The sequence below is a fragment of the Phyllobates terribilis genome, unplaced genomic scaffold (genome assembly GCF_046119375.1).
Source record: "Phyllobates terribilis strain yellow unplaced genomic scaffold, ASM4611937v1 Scaffold_12__6_contigs__length_324123572, whole genome shotgun sequence".
NCBI classification, from domain to species: domain Eukaryota; kingdom Metazoa; phylum Chordata; class Amphibia; order Anura; family Dendrobatidae; genus Phyllobates; species Phyllobates terribilis.
Genome location: NW_027362772.1, coordinates 32081895 through 32107010, shown reverse-complemented (window position 1 = coordinate 32107010; position 25116 = coordinate 32081895). Strand labels below are relative to the sequence as shown.

Genomic DNA, 25116 nt, shown 5'->3' with positions numbered 1-25116 from the left:
GCATGTTCATTTGCTCTGTAAAGAGCGCCAAACATGCAGGGCGGAGACCCGAGCTCCCACCCGAGTAACCCGGAAATGCTCGGTGCTCGCCGAACATCCCGAGTAGCGTGATGCTCGGGCGAGTATCGAGCAGTGTCGAGCATGTTCGCTCAACACTAATTACCATCTAAAGTATTTGTCCAATGTTTAATGATTTTCTCTCCCTATCTATATTACTGAACTAGGAGCTTTTACATCCTCTCACTATCCTAAATCATCCTCAAATGGATGCTGCATTCCCTGCCTTGCCTTTTATTCAGACTATCACAGTCCCTCCTGATTGGCTGCACTATACTTTGTGATGCAATAGCAGCAAGGAATTTTGTGGGAACCCACAAGGTTTTGTCCGCATTCTGTTACTGAAGATATCTTCAGCAATATATAAAGAGGCTGCAGGCATTCCATTTGGCAATTTGTATAAATCTAATTTCATTTTTTTAAAATTCAATGGGACCTGTGAATTTCTTAAAACTAAACTTAAGTTTCATTGACATCGAATCTATTCGCTAATCTCTACCAACAACCATTGTCATGTGACAAAGATAACATAAGATCAGATGATAATTTGTAATTCTGCCTTTCTTATTGTTTTTACTCTGCTACTTGATGAAATTTAACTATTTCACAAACCACACAGACAGCTATTCTGGTGTAGTTAGGAAGGTTATTGTGCAGGAATAGGCACTGCACAGAAGCATAAGGCAAATATCACTCTTAGATTTGGTTGATTAAAACATATGTAAGGCTAGTCAGGAGCTCATGGAAGAGGGAGGGAAGGGATCTGCAGCACTGAGGAGAAGCAGGGTGTAGATAGGGAACGTAGTTTTAGCAGTAAAAGATTATGACCGACCACTCAGCTATGTGAAGCTGGATGAAGATAGTAGCAGCTAGAGACGAAAAAAACACAAACATACAAGAAAGAATCATTATGTTAGGCGGGTTGTCCGGTCTTCTGGTAAAAGTCTGCAGTCACATAATAACTGCAAACTTTAGTAGAAAACAACCTCTTTAATTATAAGTAAGCATTTACTGTACTCTGTGAAAAATAATGCAACTCTCGCATTAACCATTTAAGTTATTCAAGTGGAGATCCAATCACTCTAACTTCACCCTCAAAAGTAAAATAAAGAAACAATGTCTAGTTCCCACCTTTCTTTGGTCACCTTGTCTGTGAAAGCACAATAGCTTCTGTGTTAACGAAAAATAAATAATGGAATGATTTGCAAAATAGGATATTGCAACTTTCAGGAAATAAAGTAAATAACTTCCTCAACTATCAGATGCAGGCGACTGGGTTGTGTCTCATTCTACTCACAGGACTTGGCATGTAAGTAATTGTTAATTAATTTTAGTTATGGGCTGATGAACTATATATTAACTGCCAGATCTATAGGAAAAGTTCATTGTGGTATTTGGTACATCTGGAATATTTGCTCTATGTAATTTCTGCCCTCTAATATAGTGTAATTCCCAGGGTTCATACACTATGTGCCCCTTGTTACATACAGTCTTTGAATGAGACATTGTTCTGAAATTGTCCATAAAGTCTGAGGGTGAATAATTTGTCTTAAATTGCAGCTAAATTAAAATTGTCATAAAATAGCGTTAACCTCTTCCTGACATGGCTATTTTTTCTTTTTTTTGCTTTTGTTTCTTCTTCAACAGCCATAACTTTCTCATTTTTTCATCCACCTACAGTATAACTCAAAAGTGAGTACACCCCTCACATTTTTGTAAATATTTTATTATTTCTTCTCATGGGCCAACACTGAAGATATGACACTTTGATACAATGTGAAGTAGTCAGTGTAAATTTGGTGTCCTCTAAATAACTCAAGACTAGTGTTGAGAGAGCATGCTCGACACTGCTCGGTACTCGCCCGAGCATCACGCTACTCGGGATGTTCGGCGAGCACCGAGCATTTCCGGGTTACTCGGGCGGGAGCTCGGTCTCCGCTATGCATGTTTGGCGCTCTTTACAGAGCCAATGAACATGCAGGGATTGGCAGCCAGTCACTGTAATGCCACAGCCATGTTGTTTGTGGGCATTACAGTGATTGGCTGGCCGCACAGCGTCACCTAGAGTATTTAAAATCGGGCGCCACCATCTTTGACACAGTCGCTCCGGATTAGACAGTGTAGGGACAGCGCTGCTGAGCTAGGGAGAGATTTTTCCTGCAAAATAGTTAGTGTAGGGTCTGTAAAGGCTGCAGGAACAAACAAACAGTCCTTCTCAGGACTAATATCCATCCCAGATATCAGGCAGGCAGGCAGGCTGTATAGGAGACGCAGTGGTTATGCCAGCAAACGCTGCATTACAGTCCTGTGTGCTCCTGTTTCTGAAATTGCCGGACTTGACTCCCGGTCTCGGGGGCCGGTAAAAATCCTTTTTTTTTCATCTAAATCCTCTTTTATTTTTCCTCCTTCACACTGTACAAATACCCGTTTTATTTACCTATTGGTGTCCCCCCCCCTAAAAAAAAAAAAGTGTGTCTCTGATTTTTCAGACACAAATATATCTGTTGAAAAGAGTCTGGTATAGGCCACAGAAACAGAAGTGTGGTTTTGCAGTTCCACGGGTCAAATCTCTGTAGTATCCAGTTTTGGGCCTTTGGTATCTAAAAAAAAACTGTTTGAGTGTGTCGCTCACTGTTCAGCCGTAAATCTATATATTTCAAAAAGTCTGGTATACACCAGTAAATTAAAACTGTGGTTTTGCTGTTCCACGGTAAAAAATCTCTATTATCCTGCTTTTCACAATAGTGTCTCCTGACTGTTTTGACACAAAAATATATCTGTTGAAAATAGTCTGGGGTAGGCCCGACAAATCCTGGTGTGGTTTTGCAGTTCCACGGGTCAAATCTCTGTAGTATCCAGTTTTGGGCCTTTGGCATCTAAAAAAATCAGTTTGAGTGTGCCGCTAACTGTTCAGCTGCAAATCTATATATTTAAAAAAGTCTGGTATACACCAGTAAATTAACACTGTCGTTTTGCTGTTCCACGGTAAAAAATCTCTATTATCCTGCTTTTCGCATTTTTTGCAGCAAAAAAAAAACAGTAGTGTCTCCTGACTGTTGTGACACAAAAATATATCTGTTGAAAATAGTCTGGTGTAGGCCCAGCAAATCCCAGAGTGGTTTTGCAGTTCCACGTGTCAAATCTCTGTTGTATCCAGCTTTGGGCCTTTTGGATCTAAAAAAAAACTGTTTGAGTGTGTCACTCACTGTTCAGCCACAAATCTATATATTTAAAAAAGTCTGGTATACACCAGTAAATTAAAACTGTGGTTTTGCTGTTCCACGGTAAAAAATCTCTATTATCCTGTTTTTCGCTTTTTTTACCTTAAAAAAAAACAGTAGCATCTACTGACTGTTGTGACACAAAAATATATCTGTTGTAAATAGTCTGGTGTAGGCCCAAAAAATCCCAGTGTGGTTTTGCAGTTCTACGGGTAAAATCTCTGTAGCATCCAGTTTTGGGCCTTTGGTATCTAAAAAAAAACAGTTTGAGTGTGTCGCTCACTGTTCAGCCGCAAATCTATATTTTTAAAAAAGTCTGGTATACACCAGTAAACAATAACTGTGATTTTGCCATTCCACGGTAAAAAATCTCTTTTATTCAGGTTTTGGTATTTTTTCAGTAAAGAAAAACATTAATATTTTCTCCCTGATTGTTCTGATTGTTTAAAAGAGTCGGGTGTAGGCCAGAGAAATAGAACTGTGGATTTCCTCTTCCACAGTTGTAATCTACTTTTTATTACCCTTTTTCCATTGATAGTGAGAGTGTAAGCTATTTTACATCCTTTACAATGGGCAAGGCGCGTGGCAAGGGACGTGGAACTGGACGTTCTGGTGATGGTGCGTGCAGAGGAGGGGGCCGTGGCCAAGGTGAAAATGTGCCACAACCAACAGCCACATCTTCTCGCTCCCATTTTTTGACCGAATTACTAGGGAAGCACAGAACAACACCAGTATTGTGAACAGATCAGTGTGAACAGGTTATTAATTGGATAACAGATAATACTTCCAGTTACCTGCGCACCACCACCTCCGGTCTGTCTTCCACACGGTCAAGTGTTAGTAGCCGTGAGTCTCAACCGCATACTCCTCCTCACCCTGATGCTCCTTCCTCCCAGCATGCCGAGTGTCGTCAGACAGCAATTGATCCCACACTTGGATACTCTGACGAGCTGTTCACTGGTCCATTTCCATATTTGTGCCCCTCGCCTGCTACGCTTGAAGTGGTGGAAGAGGAGATCCCATGTAGCGATGCCCAATTATGTGAACAGCCACGGCCACAGGAAGTCAAAGCTGGAAATTTGCCACAAGAGGTGGACGATGACGAGACACAATTGCCAGGAAGTGAGGAGGAGGATCGTGGTGCGCAAGTGGAAGAGGAGGAGGTGGTGGATGATCTGGTAACTGACCCAATGTGGCAGGAGGACATGCAGAGTGAGGCCAGTAGCACACAGGGGCAGGGCAGCAGAGTACCCCAACAGGCAGGAAGAAGCAGTGTGGTGGCCGCAGACAGAAGGCGGGCAACCGTTCACCGTAACACCAACAAGAGGGACGTTGCCACTACAAGCGGTAGGTCTTCCAGAGTCTGGAATTTTTTAAAGACTCTGCTGATAACCCCAAAAAAGCCATTTGTACCACCTGCCATGCCAACATCAGCAGGGGTGACAAAACTATCACCCTGACCACCACCAGCATGATCAGGCACATGGCAGGAAAGCACCCGACTTTGTGGGGCGAAATCCAGGGTCCACGACCAGTGTCAGCGGGTGTCACCACTGCTTCTTCCGCTCTTGTGCATGCAGTAGAACCCCCTGTTGTGTGTGCAAGGCAATCCCCTGTCCATATTGCATGTAAAGATGCCCTCTCCTCTCAGTCTTCACTTGTTATGGCAGTTTCTCAAGAAACAGCATCAACGTCCACGTCCACGTCCCACCGCAGCGTTCAATTGTCAATATCCCAGACCTTTGAATGAAAGCGGAAATTCGCAGCTAACGCCCCACAGGCCACAGTCCTAAATACGCACATTTCATGACTGCTTGCATTGGAAATTCTGCCTTTTAGGCTGGTGGAGACGGAATCCTTCCGCAACCTTATGGCGGTGGCTGTCCCTCGGTACTCGGTCCCCAGCCGACACTATTTTGCCCGATGTGCCATCCCCGCACTACACAAGCACGCGTCCCAAAACATCTGCCGTGCCCTCAACAACGCAGTTTTTGGTCCATCTGACAACGGACATGTGGACAAGTGCTTGTGGTCAGGGACGGTACATCTCCCTGACGGCACACTGGGTAAACATAGTGGAAGCCGGGACCCAGTCGCACCTTGGGATGGAGCACATCCTCCCCACACCGAGGATTGCGGGCCCTATGTCAGTCCGAGTTGCCCCCACAGTGTACAGCTCCTGCGCATCATCCTCCCCCTCCTCCTCATATTCAGCCTGCATCTCAGATATCACCACATCAGTTACAAGCTGGAAGCACTGCAGTACTGCCTCCGCCAAGCGGCAACAGGCTGTGCTGAAACTCATAAGCTTAGGTGATAAACCTCACACTGCTTGTGAGTTGTGGACAGCTGTGAAAGAGCAGGCAGATCTGTGGCTGAGATAACTGAACCTACATACAGGCATGGTTGTGTGTGACAATGGCCGTAACCTGGTGGCGGCTTTGAGGCGAGGCAAGATCACACATGTACCATGCCTGGCTCATGTGCTTAACCTCGTGGTTCAGCGGTTTCTTAAATCGTACCCCGAGTTGCCAGTTCTGCTCCTGAAAGTGCGCCGCCTGTCAGCTCATTTTTGCAAGTCGGCTACAGATTCCGCCACCCTTGATGTGTTGCAGCAGCGTTTGCAGCTTCCGGCACACCGACTGGTGTGTGATGTCCCCACACATTGGAACTCTACCCTCCACATGTTGCAAAGGATTTGTGAGCAGAAGAGAGCAGTTGTGGAGTACCAGCTGCAACAAGGCCGTCGATATTCAGGTCAGACTCCACACATAAGACCTCAGGACTGGACCTGGATGTCTGACATATGTACCATCCTGACAAAATTTGAGGAGGCCACCAAGATGGTGAGTGGCGATGACGCTATCATTAGTGCCAGCATCCCACTTTTCAGTCTTTTGCAATGCTCTCTGCAGAGAATTAAAGAGGCATTGCAGCCAGAGTATGATGAGATGGATCAAGAAGCTGTAGCGGGCGATTACACACAGCCCAGCCTCATCTCATCCCAACGTCCATTGGGGAACAATGAGGTAGAGGAGGAAGAACAGGAGCTGGTATCATGCACTGTAGACGGTAGTACCTGTACAAGTGTCATACCGCCGGTTCAGCGTGGGTGGCCTGGGGACAGGGGGGAGGAGGAGGAGGGCATGGTCAGTTGTCATCTTGGTGAGTACACGGAAATCTTGCCCGTTACCAGTCTGGCACGCATGACTGACTTTCTGTTACACTGCCTTAACCGTGACCCTTGCGTTGTCAAAATGTTGGGTGACAGTCATTACTGGTTGGTGACACTTGTAGACCCCCGCTACAAGGAGAACTTTCACCCTCTTATTCCTGAGGTGGAAAGGTCTATAAAAATGGGGCAGTACCAGAAGGCCCTTGCTGCAGAACTGTTAAAAAAATTCCCATCTGAACACGCTAGCGGCAGAGGTCACAGTTCGTTGACCAACCAAAGTGTACAAGCGAGAGAGAGGCAACTCCAATCTAGCAGAGGCAGGGGAACACTGTCAACATTCTGGGACAGTTTTCTCAGACCCTCCCTTTGGACAGACCCTGAGGCGCGGGGTACTCTCACAAGGAGTGGAAAGTTTCAAAAGATGGTGAGGGAGTACCTTGCCGACCGTACCAGCGTCCTCCGTGATTCCTCTCTGCCTTTTAATTATTGGGTATCTAAGCTGGACACTTGGAATGAACTCGCTCTGTATGCCTTGTAGGTCCTGGCCTGCCCTGCCACTAGAGTGTTATCGGAGTGTGTTTTTAGTACTGCTGGGGGAATTTTGACTGATAATCGCACTCGCCTGTCAACTGACAATGCTGACAAGCTGACCCTTATCAAAATGAATAAGGGCTGGATTGGGCCAGACTTCTCATCACCACCAAATGACAGCAGAATAACATAAAGTGAAATCCACTGTGTTATTTCGGGAGGTGTATTCCCATGCACCGCTTCACACCCACACATGGGTATACGCTTCCTCATTTCGGCTGTTTTTTGTTCTTCTCCTTATCCTCAGCCTCCACCACCACTATACCACCAGGGTGACCGTGGTCCGTGTTGCCATTATTGAATGTTACTACATCCTTATTTTTGTCAGCTTTTGCTTGGAAGGCATAAGCAAAGACTGTGGGAGACCCACTCCCCAATAATCGAATAATATTTTTAAGATGCTGTACTGCATGGCTCTTGTAAGGGGCATTAAAAGCATCTTGTTATACCACTCTGACCTCCATGTCTCTTTTGAGGGGCATTAAAACCGTCTTATTATACCACTCTGACCTCCACGTCTCTTGTAAGGGGCATTAAAACCGTCTTGCTATACCACTCTGACCTCCACGTCTCTTGTAAGGGGCATTAAAAGCATCTTGTTATACCACTCTGTCCTCCATGTCTCTTCTGAGGGGCATTAAAACTGTCTTGTTATACCACTCTGACCTCCACATCTCTTGTAAGGGGCATTAAAACCATCAAGTTATACCACTCTGACTTCCACGTCTCTTGTAAGGGGCATTAAAAGCATCTTGTTATACCACTCTGACCTATAGAATATGTGGTACTGCATGTCTCTTGTAAGGGGCATTGCAAGTTGCTCCTTCCTAATTTTTGTCAGCTTTTGCTTGGAAAGCATCAGCAAATGCTATGGGAGACCCACTCCCCAATAATGGGAATAATGTTTTTAAGATGCTGTACTGTATGGCTCTTGTAAGGGGCATTAAAAGCGTCTTGTTAAGCTACTGCGACCTCCACCAATTTTCCGAGGGGCATTAAAAGTGTCTAGTTAAGCTACTGTGACCTCCACCACTATTCCGAGGGGCATTAAAAGCATCTTGTTAAGCTTCTGGGACCTCCACGTCTCTTCAAAGGGGCATTAAAAGCGACTTCTTAAGCCACTTTGAACTCCACAGCTCTTCCAAGGGGCATTGAAATGTTGTTTTTAATTACCTCCAACCTCCACGACTCTTCCAACGGGCATTGCATTTCCTCCTAATTTTAGTCAGCTTTTGCTTTTCAAAGCAAAGGCGAAAACTAAGGGAGACCCACTCCCCAATAATGGGTAGAAGGTTTTTAGTATGCTTTAATCCACGCCTGTTTCAAGGGGCATTGCAGTTCCTCATAATTTTTGGAAAGCCTTCCAATCACTGCTTAGGCCAACAGTGCACTGGAGACCCAGTTGCTATAAATGGAAAAAAAGGTTTAGTTAAGGCCCTCTGACCTCCATGTCACTTCCAAGGGGCATTGGAGTGCCTCAAAATTTTTGGTAGGCAGTGCACTCACTGTATGCCCTTTAACTGTGTAGCCGAACAGCTCCTTTTGTTACAGAAACATATCCTACAAGACATATGTGGTTGACTGGCCTGATATTGATGTGAATGGTCCCTGTTCCTCCTGCTCTTTCTCTTTGCCACTACCTCATCCATCATTTATCACCTGAAGCTTTGTTTTAATGGGAGTCATAGAACTTGGATAGTAGCAGGAAAATATCCAGCAATCCTCGGAGGAGGTAGGATATGTGCCAAAATGCTGACCACCTCAGGCCTAGCCGCTACTATATACATGCACTTGCATTCCAACATAACAAAGCAGATGCTAACTTCTATCATCCTCATCATGCTCCTCACCGTGGCACTCTCAACTCCCCTGATTGAGAAGCCAGGGCCCACCGGAGCAGTCGGGTTCTCTGGTGGGCTTGTCCAATGCTGCCCTAAAGCAGGCCAGTCTAAGAAAAGTGTCTGGGGAATGGGGATGTTCCGCTGAGAAATCGGGGCGGCTTGGGACCGTTTATGGACACCCGGCCGACCCCAGGTGGCTGGGGACCATGTGTGGACACCGAGGGGCAGCTGGGGACCGAGTGTGGATACCCAGCCGCCCCCTGGTGGCTGGGGACCAAGCGTGGACACCCGGCCGCCGGGCAGCTGGGGTCTGAATATGGATACCTCGCTGCCCAAGCAGCCATGAGGTAGTGGCCAGCTTCTGCCTCCACATGCCTAAAAGGCAAAATATCAAGTGCAAGCAAGCTAGCAGTATGGTATTGCAGCCTGGGGGTGGGTGGGTGGTTGGCTGCATATTTGCACTTGCATTGCAAGGAATGGAGGTACAATTGAACAGTGCCCTGGGACAAGAACTTGCACAGGGATAGTTGCAAGTCTGCATCTTCTGAAGCGGCAAGGATGACTTCTGATGGGCACACTTTTAGGCAGTGACCTGGGAGTCAGAGATGCTTCCAGGGGTCTTCCCCATGCTGTCCCCATGTCTTTTCAGCACTATATGCATGTGTCACACAGCACATGGCCAGATAAGGTTGTAAAATGTTAAAATGACATTTCCCGGTGAATGCATTTGTCACGGTTGAAAGCAATACAAAAGTGCAAAAACGCATAAAAAATGCTACTTGTGAACATAGCCCAAGGTGTGGAGGAGTATTTTTGTTTTTGGTTATTTATTTTACCTTATACACAAGTCTTTACCCTGGAAAAGAAATTCCTTAACATATTTCACAGGAAAAAAGTTTCACTTTCGTTTTTGAACGTTTTATTATGAGCCTGTAAAAGTGGCTTAATACCTCTGAACACGTTGTTGACAACAGTGAACTGGGGGTCAGAAATGCTTCCTGGGGCGATCCCCATGCTGTCCCCATGTCATTTGAGCTCTGTCACTATCGTTTTGGGCACTTTTTAGGCTTTCTACAGACTGCCGGGGGTGCCGGCGCAAAAATGCTCGGGTCTCCCATAGACTAACATTGGGCTCGTTGCTCAGGGCAAGCACCCGAATATCACGGCGAGCTCGGGCCGAGCTTCAAGCACCCGAGCATTTTAGTGCTCGCTCAACACTACTCAAGACACAGCCGTTAATGTCTAAACCGTTGGGAGCAAAAATGAGTACACCCTTAAGTCAAAATGGCCAAATTGGGCACAATTAGCCATTTTTCCTCCCCTGTGTCAAGTGACTCATTAGCGTTACAAGGACTCAGGTATGAATGGGGAGCAGGTGTGATAAATTTGGTGTTATCGCTCTCACACAATCTCATACTAGTCACTGGAAGTTCAACATGGCACATCATAGCAAAGAACTCTCTGAGGATCTGAAAAAAAGAATTGTTGCTCTACATGAAGATGGGCTTGGCTATAAGAAGATCACCAACATTCACAGAACGGTGGCCAAGACCATACAGAGGTTTAAAGAGACAGGTTCCAATCAGAACTGGCCTCATCATGGTAGACCAAAGAAGTTCAGTGCATGTCTTTTCAAAATAGATATATGAGTGCTGCCAGCAATGCTACAGGGGTGGGGTCAGTCTGTCAGTGATCCGACCATATGCCGCACACTGCATCAAATCGGTCTGCATGGCTGTCATCCCAGAAGTATGCCTCTTCAAAGATGATGCACAAGAAAGCTTGCAAACACTGTGCTGAAGACAAGAAGACTAAGGACATGGATTACTGGAACCATGTCCTATGATCTGATGAGACCAAGATAAACTTATTTGGTTCAGATGGTGAACAAAGTAGTGTCATAGGGTGTTCATTAATTATACAATTAATTACAGATCCGCCAGGAGTAAATCAATCAGGATCTAAACTATCCCTTAATGTCCCTTCTTTCTCTCCCTTCCTGTTAGCAGAGGTTGACACCCTAATTTGTACCGCGTTGTGTCCCCGCTCAACGTCGGTGTCCCGAGGGAGAGCAAGAAGGGACTTTAACTCCTTAATGACCGGAGTATTTTCTGTTTTTGCATTTTAGTTTTTTGTTCCCCTTCTTTCCGGAGCCAGAACTTTTTTATTTTTTGTTCAATATGGCCATGTGAGGGCTTATTTTTTGCGGGACGATTTGGACTTTTAAACGACTTCACTGTTTTTATCATATTGTGTACTGGAAAATGGGAGAACAATTCCAAGTGCGGTGAAATTGCAAAAGAAATACAATTCCACATTTGTTGCATTTTTTTTTTACCACATTCACTGAACGCTAAAACTGACCTGCCATCATTATTCTCCAGGTCATTATGACTTTGTAGACACCAAACATGTATAGGTTCTTTTTTTATTTAAGTCGTGAAAAAAAATTCCAAAGTTTGCTAAAAAAAAAAAGGCGCCCGTAGTGTCTCCATTTTTCAGGATCAGGGGCTGGGTGAGAGCTTATTTTTTGTGCGCCGGGCTGACATTTTTATTGATGCCATTTTGGGATAAATCTGATGTTTTGATCGCCCGTTATTGCATTTTATTGCAGTGTTGCAGCGACCAAAAAAAACGTAATTCAGGCGTTTGGAATTTTTTTATCGTTACGCCGTTTACCGATCGGATTAAATCTTTTTCTTATATTGATAGATCCGGCGATTCTGAACGCGGTGATACCAAATATGTGTATGTGGGGTTTATTTTTTACTATTTTATTTTGAATGGGGCAAAAGGGGGGTGATTTAAACTTTTATATTTTTCACCGATGGGCGGGGCCTAGGACGCGCTCCCCGGAAGTGCGAGTTAAATGCCGCTGTCAGAGATTGACAGCGGCATTTAACTGGTTAACAGCAGCGGGTGGATCGAGCTTCCACCCGCGGCTGTTGCGAGCACATGTCAGCTGTATAAAGCAGCTGACATGTGCCTGGTTCAGTGCCGGCTCAGCACCGGAGCCCGTGCTGAACAGGGGGTGCCGACAAGGTGCATAATATTACATACCATGTTAGAAAGGGGTTAAAAGACAGTTTATATCCTGATTGATTTACTCCTGGTTGATCTGTAATTAATTGTATAATGAATACCCTATGAAACTACTTTGCTTGTTATAAGTTTTGTGGTACTTTTAGTCCTGTACGTTTTGAGAACTATCTAATAAAAGGTATATTTTAGGGGTCTATTTTTTATGGTTGTTAAATTTATCTAGGCTCCGTTGATCTATTCATGCTCTGGTTTTGAAAAATTGGTTCAGATGGTGACAAGTGTGTGTTGCGGCAACCGGGTGAGGAGTACAAAGACAAATGTCTTGCCTACAGTCAGGCATGGTGGTGGGAGTGTCATGGTTTGGGTCTGCATGAGTGCTGCCAGCTGTGGAGAGCTACAGTTCATTGAGGGAACCATGAATGCCAACATGTACTGTAAGATACTGAAGCAGAGCATGATCTTCTCTTTTCAGTAACTGGGCGGTAGTGCAGTATTCCAACATGATAACGACCCCAAACACCTCCATGACAACCACTGCCTTGCTAAAGAAACAGAGAGTAAAGGTGCTGGACGGGCCAGGAATGTTCCAGACCTAAACCATATTGAGCATCTGTGGGCATCCTCAAATGGAAGGTGGAGAAGCGCAAAGTTTCTATCATTCACCAGCTCATTGATGTCATCATGAAGGAGTGCAAGAAGATTCCAGTGGCCACCTGTGAAGCTTTAGTGTACTCCATGCTCAATAGATTTAAGGCAATGCTTGAAAATAATGGTGGCCACACACATATTGGCACTTTGGGCACAATTTGGGCATTTTTACTTAGGAGTGTACTCACTTTTGTTGCCATCAGTTTTGGCATTAATGGCTATGTGTTGAGTTATTTAGAGGGCACACTAAATTTACACTGTTATACAAGCTGCACACTGACTACTGTACATTGTATGTAAGTGTCAAATCTTCAGTGTTGTCCCATGAAAAGCTATCATAAAATATTTAAAAAAAAATGTGAGGGTTGTACTCAATTTTGTAATATCCTGTGACCTTATGAGGGCTTGTTCTTCGTGTCACAAGTAGTACTTTTAAATTACACCATTCATTTTGTCATGGGATGAACTTGAAAGTGGTTAAACAAGTTCCAAGTTTGTTGAAATTGAAAAAAAATTAAAAAAGGGCAATTTCAACATTGTTTTGTTTTTTTATTTACGATTTTCATTTTAGAGTAAAACTGACTTTGCAATATGATTCTCCAGCACAGTATGATTACGCAGACACCAAATATCTATAGATTTTTTTAAATAAAAATTATTTAGGTTGCGAAAATAAATAGATTTTTTTTTAAAAATTTATCTTATGTCAGCATTTTCCGAGACCCATAAAGTTTTCAATTTTCGGGATATGGTGCTTTGTGAAGGCTTATATTTTGTGCCCTGAGATTAAATTTTTACTGATATTATCTTGGGGTAGATAAGATGTTTTGATCGCCTCATATTGCATTGAATTGCAATGTTGTGAAAGCCAATTCTTGCGTTTTGATTTTTTTTCTCATTACCCTGTTTATCGATCAGATTAATTTATTTTATATTTTGATAGATCAGACTTTTATGAATGCAGTGATACCAAATATCTGTGTGTTTTTTAATTGATTTATTTTTAATGGGGTAAATTTTGGGGTGGTAATTTCATAAAATAGGATATGTTATAATATATCCAATTTGTAAGAATTTATATTAGGATTGCATCATGATGTGCATCGATTGCATAATAATTTTTTGGAAGATACTAGTTGAAAGAAAACAGTAAATACAATAATTCACTAGTGACTACAAGATCTATCATATCACAATCTATCAATAGCAAAATGATGCATTAAAAAATATATATAGTGAAATAGGGGCTAAGGTATTGCATCAATGCAACTGGAGTTTGAATGAGTAAACTTACTAAAACTTTATTTTTGTAAATAATAAGCATAATTTGTAACTTAAAGGATACCCTTTACTGATCTTTTAAAATTGTGAGAAATTCTTCCAATTGTTGGTGCTCTACTGAATCTGGAGTAATTTTTCATTTATTTATGTGTCGCTCCATTCCAAAGTTATGCCCCCTTATAAATAAAGATACAAATTTTCCCTTACATCAACTGCTGAAATTCTCTGTTGATGTTCAATTTTTTTTCTCTGACACTGGCCAATCATATTTTTCTTCTCTGACACTGGCCAATCAAAACATGGCCGCACCCACAAAGTTGTTTTGTGGTACATGCCCAGTTTTTGAAGGGAAAATTCACACTTTTCTTATTGAGGAACAAAGAGGTGCAAAAGAAAAGGAAAAACTGTTCCAGAATCAGTGGAGCAACAGTGATATGAGGAGGTGCAAAGTTTCAATAAAAAAATTACAGTGAGAAGTAACCTTTATGACTTCAGTTAGTCAGGCATGAACGACTGCTGCGTAGAGTTATGGAAGAGTTGTAAAACTGAGTTGATTTGACTGCTAAGAAAGGTCGCCTGTTGACTTTAAAGCTGATTTGCTGTATAGTATCCCAACTAAATTATTACTCCATTCTGCATATTTTATCCATTTTGCCGACTCAAAGTTGGAGGTGGAGTGAAACTTGGGTTCTCCAATTAAGAAGATAAAGTTTTAGCTATTGAGATAATCTGGGAAATTAGGTTATCTCACTTCAGGCAAAAATAATTTCAGGGTGGCTAAAAAAATATCAATTGAATCATCAACAAAATATGTTGATCAATTGCTTTTCAGAAGAAGTTTATGATCCACCTTCAATAGTATTGAAGGTTTGAACTCCTCAACCAGATAGATATATTTCACAGTGTCAGTGAGGAAATCACGGCACTAACAACTCTTAAACTAAGCCACATTGAGTTTGTATTGAGGAGATAGTGTCTATTTCCATCTAGTAACTTAAAACAGCTATCCCGAAGTTCTTCTCAACTGACAAAACAGTGCCTTAGGTTTCCCATACAAATGAGACAACTGTTTAGTTGACAGCTATCTCAACAAAATTTTGAACGTATAATGGGACAGCATGCTGTCCATGTGCATCATAGACTCCATACAGAGAGCACACAGACCCATTATATCTAGTCTGCCAATGTACACGACTAAATATCTACAAGGAACGATGGTGTTGATGGAAAAATTTGCTACATGTACTGTTCTGGTCTATTTTATGGACCAGAAAAATATATACAAGCTCTAGAACTCATCGACAAATTAGACATGCACACATGAAGCAGGTGACGTCAACAATTTGTAGATGCGACTGACCCATTTTTCAATGCAGTCATCTTAACTTGTCTGTAAAGTAATCAGGCACGCCATATTAGGAGCCTCATAAAAATATATAACTCCCTTAAGATATCATATGTTTTGCTGACAGAAGAGTTGGTGGCTTTTTTATTCTCTTGATCGAAGGAGATATCAGTGTACAGTATTTCCTGAGATGAGAAGATCGTATATCTTCATCTGGCTTTTGGGAAACTACAAAAAACTCTACTGCAACCTATACTGCTCGAGCTCCTCCATATGATCCTTGGTGTCTTAATGCTAATGCTTGCTGAAGCTCTGGACACCTTCACGGTAGGCGTGAACTTTTGCTGATTTTGCAAGAAGCAAAATTACCAAAAAATCTGTATTTTGGAGTATATCAATTTTTGTTAAATTTCAGTCGATTTCAATTCAACTTAAATAAAAGTGCCCATCTCTAGCTGTCACTATGGAACATATGCTGTATATTATCTTTTCTAAGAGGTCCATAAGCAAGGGCATAGACCCAAATGATTATTCATGAGGAATCATTTGTATTTGTATTGTGATATATGGGTTATAATAACCCCAAAGAATATATTTAATAAAGCATATTTAGGTAATCAAAGATGAAAAAATCCATCAGAAAATAATCAAAGTGGTATAGAATTTTTCAAAATTTGTGGCTTCTGGAATCTGAATTTTTGGCTGTTCACTTCTGGAAAATCAAGCAAAATGGTGCGTGAAAGGTTCTGAAAAAAATAAAAAATTGCAATGACCTACCCAGTTGCACGGACATTCTTTGTTTCAATCTGGTCTTCAAGCATGTGCTCTGGTCTCTTCTGCTGCTTTCAGCATCTTTGGGCCTCTCCATTCTTCTCTAAGCCTCATGACATCACTATGTTGAGCTGTACCGTCATGTTTAACTACTAGGGATGAACGGACCCATGGAAGTTTGTGTTTTGGTACCCGACCCAAACTTTATTCCAAAGTTCATTTTGGGTACCAGAATTGTACCCGACCTTGAGCAAGAACCCCGTTGAAAACAATGGTGACCCGGACTTTTGCGCTCAAAAATCTCTCTCCCCCTGTCTCCCCGAAGCTCCGAACATTGTAACAGACTTTCAGGAGAAGTTTGTGTTCAGGGATTAGCACCGGACACTAACTTTCTGGTACAAACCCCGAAGTTTTAAGTTCCGGTTCGCTCATCTCTACTCACAAGTCAATGTTATAAAGTCACATGAGGCCTTGTCAGTGACTAGGTCTCCAAATGTCACAATGTCCACAATGTCATGCTGTCACATCATGACATTGTCTGGAGCCCAGTTATGATGTTTTTAGGCCTAGTGAAGTGAGGATGGGCCAAAGATCCTGGGATGTGGAATATTGAACTGTAGAGGACATCTGAAGACTGCACCAGAGAAGAGAGAAGCTGCACAGCAGAAGAGCTGAGAGTCTTGCGAGGTGAGCATATTTTTTTTCCCTCTGTTTAATGGCCTGGAGAGATCTCATAATGGAGCATACTTGATTTCCAGCAAATTAATTCAATGAATTTCCAGCCAAATCCGAGCACATCTGATGAATTGAATTTTACTAGAATTCCTCATCACTAGTCAATACATACAAATAGAACATTTTAATGACAGTAACACATTGTTGTATCTGTTTTACATCTTCTAAGTGTCTATGACCGGTTTCTAGAAAAATCGAATCCAAAATGGATCCTATGAAGCAGATTTACCTTCTCCTCATCTGTCAAGGTAAATATTCTCAAGAATAATCCGATATAATGAGATTCTGTGACTCTGGCCTCAAGTTCTACTCATTGTTTCCAGGCTTCTATCTGGGTTCTGTATGTCAGCGGTGGACATTCCCTGAGAGAATTACTGCTCTCATTGGATCCTGTCTGGAGATTCCTTGTACATATCATCCTGCCGGGAGATCAGGAGCGTCCAGCCCTGTATGGTACTTATATGATTCATGGAGATATCCAGAGATCCTAAACACCAAGGATTCATCTTCAGTAAAGGAGGAATATAAAGATCGGACCTCAATGGTACCTGGAAATGACAGCTGCACCCTGCGGATAGATCCCGTGAAGAGAGAAGGCAAATATTATCCAGGGATCACAGAAGATAAAAAAATAAATTCATTTAAACTACATTCAAAAACTATTAATGTTGATCTCACAGGTAAATATAAAAAGAACTAAAACCTGGAACCACAGGAAAACCTTTCACATATATTGAATCATTATATCTATTTATTCCTGTGATACTACTGTATGTAGCATACATCTAAGTATTTAGATGGAAGTGTATAAATATGCCAATATTAGGTTAGGCTACAAATGAAAGAACATATACAATCGCAGCCAGGTAACTAGGGCAGAATTCCATAAAAGGAGCAGAGTAAGAACAATGGGCTGCACCAATGTTGTCAGGGGGTTATGGCTTCCTTCAAACACCAGTGTCTTTGGTACATGTGATGACAGCTTTCATATGTACTGGAGACACTTACACCCACACACCCATTATAATCTATGGGGCTGCACACATGTACATGTGTTTACATGGACCCACACGTAGACATGTCCATTTTTTCTGGTATCACAGATTTCAATGCATCCCGCATATGTGCACACAAATGAAATAACTGTGACATCCAGGTGCCATCCAAGTGACATGTACCGCAATAGAATGCATTATAGAAATTACAGATGTTTAGGCATTAAAGATGTGCAAAGATAGATGATAGACAAATAGATAGATATGGGGCAGATAGCTAGCTATATAGATATCTGTGAGATATATAATTAGTGATTTGCATGTGTAATATACTGTACAAGCTAATAAATAAATACATTTAGAATATGACATGGGGTCCCCTCTATTTTTGATAACCAGCCTAGGTAAAGCAGACAGCTGCGGGCTTATATTATCAGGGTAGGAAGGTCCAGGGATACTGGCCCCTTCCCAGCCTAAAAATACCATCCCACAGTCACCCCAGAATTGGCTCATTCAATAGAGGCGTCAATTCTGGAGCTTTGTTTGGCTCTTCCCGATTGCCCTAGTGCATTGGCAATCAGTGTAATGGTAGTTGGGGATTATGTCAGCTGTGATTTGTCAAAAATCACAGCTGGCATCAAGCCCTGGGGTTAGTAATGGAGAGGTGTCTAACAGACACCCTGATTACTAACCCAGTAATCAAAAAAAACCTTTATTTGAATATAGACTCCCCCACACTATCCACCAAGGTATTGGAAAAAAAAAATCCCACACAGGTTCATTGTAATCCACCGACTTTGATGTAGTCCAGAAATGAAAACTTGAAAAACATAAAAAGAAAGAAATAAACTCAAGACTCTGTCCCTCGTTCACCAATTTATTAGCAAAAGTGTTCCTACTCAGGTTTCATGCAGTCCATAGACCCCCCCCCACGAATATGGGTTCAGCATCTCTGAATATCAGTAAAGTTCCTGCTATTCACAGGCACAGGATACTGAGGACAATGCTAGAATAGCCGCTATACATACATTAATTACTTTGTAACATTTTGATCCAAATTGGGCAAGATTGGGTAGCACAAAACACCTCTCCATATGTTTCAACACTTCCTATGTTTTATCAGGAGAATCAGAATGGATGGCCATGCTATGCCCTGACCATAAGAGAACTCCAAGGACCTCAGCATTGTACATGCTCTTTTGGCTAGGGAACGTTACTGAAAATTCTTAATTGAGTTTTGAAAATAATCTCTGTTGATGGATTAGAATGAGTAATGATGTTTGACAAAACAAAATTTCACAGATAGAGCAAATATTCAGCTTCATAAGTTGACACTCATGACTGAAGGAGAAGCCACCATCATACAATGTACAGTAGTACATACGTGCCGATCCAGTCCTCCTTTTCTAAAATGGAACAAACCCGGTCAAGCTCAAAATCAGTCCGTGGAAATTTCTGAAGGATCCTGGAGAGAAGAATCAAACCTTACTTATATTCCTTCATATGTGGATGATGGAACTCCTGTACGGTGCACGGCTACATATCTTAATAGACTAAGAACTGAGAGATCAGGAATGCTGACCATCAACTGTACGTATTATAAGTGACAAGGTAACATAAATTCTACACTCTACATTCACTTCGATGGTTCGAATCCAAACACTGGGACTCTCAGTGAATCTGAAAACAGGGTTTTGGATCCTGAGACCCAGGCTCTGCCTTGCTCAATCTTGAATGGTGTGGAGATACACATGCTCATCTTCCCTTCTATATATTCGACCCCAAGGCTGTAGGTCTGGTGGGCGGAGAAACAAAAAACAGGCGCAGATCTAAGTGTAGATGTATATATATATATAGAAACAGAAGAAAAATGAACTGCTCACCTTTAGCAGATCTTGTACCAAGGCTTATCGACCAATTCTGGTCTAATGTGGATAGCTGGTCCACTGTTATGCAGCTTCTATCTGAATTAAACGGATCTCCCAGCTGGAGTCCCTAAGAATAAGGTTCAGAGTATGTATCCAGCCAATTGAGCGCTCCCAGGGTCACAAGGAATGATTATCCAAAAAAAGGATTTACTTCGTCAGAAGATTTATTCAAGTTAATAAATAGATAAAACAACGCGTTTCGGCTATTAAAATTAAAGATATATAGCCTTCCTCAGGTCTAATGTAAGAGAGTCAATAGTGGTGGTTATATAGTCACTATAAAAACCAACCTAGTGAAATAATTATCCTAATCACATGTAAATTGGTTTGAGTTGGAACGCCCAAATCCCATTCTATAGAGACTCAGCTTTCTCAGAGTTAGGATTTTCCAACTTTTTCCTCTGATTGTAGAATAAACAAATTATATATAAATTGTAGAACAGCTAAACTTGTCATAATAAAATTTTGGTAACAAAGATATTATACTTTCTCCTTCTCTTTCTTTCCTTTCTTTTTCTATCCCTTTAAGAGGAGAAAATAAGTGCATTGGTAGAAGAATCTATACCATGAACTTGGATTTAAGAAGATTTTCATTCAATAGGTATATCAATAAAATTCAGATAAGGGGAGTTTAATTCACATGGATATATGCTAAAGGTAGTGAAACGGAGAGAAAGAGAAAAAAAAAAACGCATAAAAACGCATCAAAAAACGCAAGAAAAAAAAAAAGGAGAGAGGTTATTATTATACATATTGAATTAAACATTAATTGTGGAGATATCTCCGTGAACTCTATATATTCTCCAATTTATCATTGAGGCCATCAGGATACAAACAACGTAGTCTATATATCCAGAAGGCCTCCTTCTTGTTAAGTTGTTGGATCCTGTCTGGAATATCAGCCGGGATCTGCTCCACCGGTGTAAGTCTCACTTTAAATTTTTTGTTATGGGTAGTAAGAAGATGTCTGGAGAGGCTGTGTGTTAATAAGCCATTTTTGGCATTGTATCTGTGGGCATTGAGTCGGGATCTCACCATTTATGTGGTGCTACCCACGTACTGGAGACCGCAATCACATGTAATAACATAGATTACATAGTCACTAGTACAGGTCAGGTGATCCTTGATATTAAAAGTCTCTCCTGTGCTATTCGATGTAATGGAATGGGACCCATGAGTAATTATATGACAGCACTGACAATTTTTCTGAGAGCACCTATAAGTGCCATTCTGTGTGAGTCTATTTGTACTAATCAAGGGACAAATGTTTTTAGATTGAGAGAACACTGGATGGCCTCCTGGTTTCCGTTTTTTTAAACGACTAGGTGCGAGGAGGTTTCTTAGAGTTTTTCCTCTCCTAAATGTAATGCCAGTTATTTTTGGCAATATATCTCATAGGAGAGGATCTTGTTTCAAGATATGCCAATGCTTTTGCAAAATATTCCTAATCAATTGGTTCCCCTTATTATAAGAGGTGATAAAATAATGATTTCATTTATTCATATTCCTAGTGTCACTATCCCTGGATTCCTTATGGGGCAATTCATCCCCATTCCCCAAACAATCAGTTTGGGTTTTAGTCAAATTTATACGGTATGCCTCATCGATAATTTGCTTGGGGTACTTTTTCTCTTTAAATCTCTTCTTGAGTATATCCGATTGTCGGATGTAATCCGAATCCATAGTATTATTTTTTCTGATTCGATGAAATTGACTAAAAGGGATGTTATTTTTCCATTTGATGTAATGGGCACTTTGATAATCCAAGTAGCCATTCACATCAACAGATTTGAAATGGGTTTTCGTTATTATTTTTTTTTCTTCATGTGAAATTTCTAAATCAAGAAAAACAGCTATTTTTGGTTTGATTCTAGAAGAAAAAGTAATACCCCAGGTGTTCTCATTCAATTCATTGACTAGAGACTGAGCATCCTCTCTACTGCCCCTCCATATCACAAATAGATCATCTATATAGGGCTTGTACAGTACTATATTGTTGCTATATTTAGGGGAGCATGAGGGCTATTCGAGTCCCAGTCGCCCCTATGCTCACCTAAATATAGCAACAATATAGTACTGTACAAGCGCTATATAGATGATCTATTCGTGATATGGAGGGGCAGTAGAGAGGATGCTCAGTCTCTAGTCAAAGAATTGAATGAGAACACCTGGGGTATTACTTTTTCTTCTAGTATCGAACCAAAAATAGCTGTTTTTCTTGATTTTGAAATTTCACATGAAGAAAAAAAAATAATAACGAAAAACCATTTCAAATCTGTTGATGTGAATGGCTACTTGGATTATCAAAGTGCCCATTACATCAAATGGAAAAATAACATCCCTTTTAGTCAATTTCATCGAATCAGAAAAAATAATACTAAGGATTCGGATTACATCCGACAATCGGATATACTCAAGAAGAGATTTAAAGAGAAAAAGTACCCCAAGCAAATTATCGATGAGGCATACCATATAAATTCGACTAAAACCCAAACTGATTGTTTGGGGAATGGGGATGAATTGCCCCATAAGGAATCCAGGGATAGTGACACTAGGAATATGAATAAATGGAATCATAATTTTATCACCTCTTATAATAAGGGGAACCAATTGATTAGGAATATTTTGCAAAAGCATTGGCATATCTTGAAACAAGATCCTCTCCTACGAGATATATTGCCAAAAATACCTGGCATTACATTTAGGAGAGGAAAGACTCTAATTAACCTCCTCGCACCTAGTCGTTTAAAAAAACGGAAACCAGGAGGCCAACCAGTGTTCTCTCAATCTAAAAACATTTGTCCCTTGATTAGTACAAATAGACTCACACAGAATGGCACTTATAGGTGCTCTCAGAAAAAGTGTCAGTGCTGTCATATGTCAGTGATGTCCATTACATCGAATAGCACAGGAGAGACTTTTAATAACAAGGATCACCTGACCTGTACTAGTGACTATGTAATCTATGTTATTACATGTGATTGCGGTCTCCAGTACGTGGGTAGGACCACACAAATGGTGAGATCCCGACTCAGTGCCCACAGATACAATGCCAAAAATGGCTTATTAACACACAGCCTCTCCAGACATCTTCTTACTACCCATAACAAAAAATTTAAAGTGAGACTTACACCGGTGGAGCAGATCCCGGCTGATATTCCTGACAGGATCCAACAACTTAACAAGAAGGAGGCCTTCTGGATATATAGACTACGTTGTTTGTATCCTGATGGCCTCAATGATAAATTGGAGAATATATAGAGTTCACGGAGATATCTCCACAATTAATGTTTCATTCACTATGTATAATAATAACCTCTCTCCTTTTTTTTCTTGCGTTTTTTGATGCGTTTCTATGCGTTTTTTTTTTTTTCTTTCTCTCCGTTTCACTACCTTTAGCATATATCCATGTGAATTAAACTCCCCTTATCTGAATTTTATTGATATACCTATTGAATGAAAATCTTCTTAAATCCAGGTTCATGGTATAGATTCTTCTACCAATGCACTTATTTTCTCCTCTTAAAGGGATAGAAAAAGAAAGGAAAGAAAGAGAAGGAGAAAGTATAATATCTTCATTACCAAAATTTTATTATGACAAGTTAAGCTGTTCTACAATTTATATATAATTTGTTTATTCTACAATCAGAGGAAAAAGTTGGAAAATCCTAACTCTGAGAAAGCTGAGTCTCTATAGAATGGGATTTGGGCGTTCCAACTCAAACCAATTTACATGTGATTAGGATAATTATTTCACTAGGTAGGTTTTTATAGTGACTATATGACCACCACTATTGACTCTCTTACATTAGACCTGAGGAAGGCTATATATCTTTAATTTTAATAGCCGAAACGCGTTGTTTTATTTATAAGTTTAATCTATTTATTAACTTGAATAAATCTTCTGAAGAAGTAAATCCTTTTTTTGGATAATCATTCCTTGTGACCCTGGGAGCGCTCAATTTGCTGGATACATACTCTGAACCAACTTCCCTTCTAATTATTTCTATGGGATGGCTCAAGAAGGCCTAGAACACCATTCACATATTTTCCAGAAGTCCAATTGGAGGTATTTTACATTTAGCCCAAGTTGAACGTTGAGGGTGTCCAGAGTGGAACCCTCACAGATCTTATATTGAAAACCTATCCTTAGCATAAGAAACCAATATATACAAGTCCTAAGCAACCTACTAATTCTCCTTTTTTAATACTTTTTATTTCAGTCATGTTGGACCATATTCTCCAGACATACCTTGTAATGGAGCTTGGGCATCATTGAACACTAGTGTCTTACACATATGACCTGTGACCTTAATAAAGCCTACATGTCCAGCATACACTACATTTCTCAAAACTCTTTGTTTGCATATTTAATGTTGGTGTGCAATGACATTTATTACCCAACAATTAATCATTTTGCAAAGCACTAATGTTTGCAATCATTTGTAAGATCAATAAACCATAATGATGTTTTCCATCCACAGATGCCCCAAAAAATGTGACTGTCATTGTCATTTTGAATGATGAATTAATAGAAGGAAGCGATGTGACTTTACAATGTAGAAGCTACTCCAAGCTTGATGTAAATGAGTATGATTGGTACAAAGGAAAAAACAAAACCAAATTACCAGACAGAGAATGGGAGATCACAGTGAGGAATGTGACCCGGGACATGGAGCCATACTCCTGTGCTGCAATAAATGATGTAGGAAGAGGAGAATCTGCCCCGACAGAGATACCTGTACTATGTAAGTATGCAACCTGAAATAATGATTGATCCATGTATATTTTAAAAATTTGCTAATTAAGAGAGATCAGTGGATAAATTTGAGTGGAATTGAACCATGCTCGAATTTTACAAAAATTAGCATTTTTTAAAATCTGCTTCAGCTCAGATTCAGCAAAATAGGAACTTCTCAATGCCATTTTTCTAAACCATAAGAGGCCATCAAAATGTAAAAAAAAAAATATATGAAAATATTAAAAATTGAGAGTCCTCAGTGGCTGATACCAAATAATGGCTAACTGAAAAGATGGTAACAAATAGCAAGCTTTCGAGACTACTCATGTCTCTTCATCAGACATAGGCTTACTATTACCATCTTTTCAGTTAACCACATATGTAATTATTCTCCAGGTGGTATGAGCTCCCAGAGCACAGTAGGTAGGATGCGAAGATATATTAAATAGCCAACTTTTATTAGCATACAACGCGCTTAGACTCTGTATGAGCCTTCTTCAGGTATTACTTAACTTAAAGAAGGCTCCAATAGAGTCAAAACGAGTTGTATGCTAATAAAATTTGGTTATTTAGTATATCTTTGCATTCTACCTACTGTGTTCTGTGAGCGCATACCGCCTGGAGAATAATTACATATGTGGTTTCCTATTGAAACACCTCGAGTGCTTTCACAAGTGTCCAGGATTGTGCTGCAAACCGTGAACAGGAGCAACCTACAACTAACCCACCCAGTGGAATTACAGAC

The 25116-nt window shown here is 40.9% G+C and overlaps 1 protein-coding gene across 1 annotated transcript in view; it reads left to right on the top strand.

Moving 5' to 3' along the window:
* Positions 1–1292: 1292 nt before the first annotated feature.
* LOC141172986 (B-cell receptor CD22-like) overlaps positions 1293–25116 on the top strand; it is a 49190-nt gene continuing 25366 nt past the window's right edge. Inside the window, exons 1-5 of the mRNA XM_073657597.1 lie at positions 1293–1366; positions 16877–16955; positions 17031–17387; positions 19005–19292; positions 24115–24378. Coding sequence (XP_073513698.1) covers positions 16913–16955; positions 17031–17387; positions 19005–19292; positions 24115–24378 — 952 coding nt within the window. The 5' untranslated portion in view covers positions 1293–1366; positions 16877–16912. The remainder of the gene's footprint in view (positions 1367–16876; positions 16956–17030; positions 17388–19004; positions 19293–24114; positions 24379–25116) is intronic.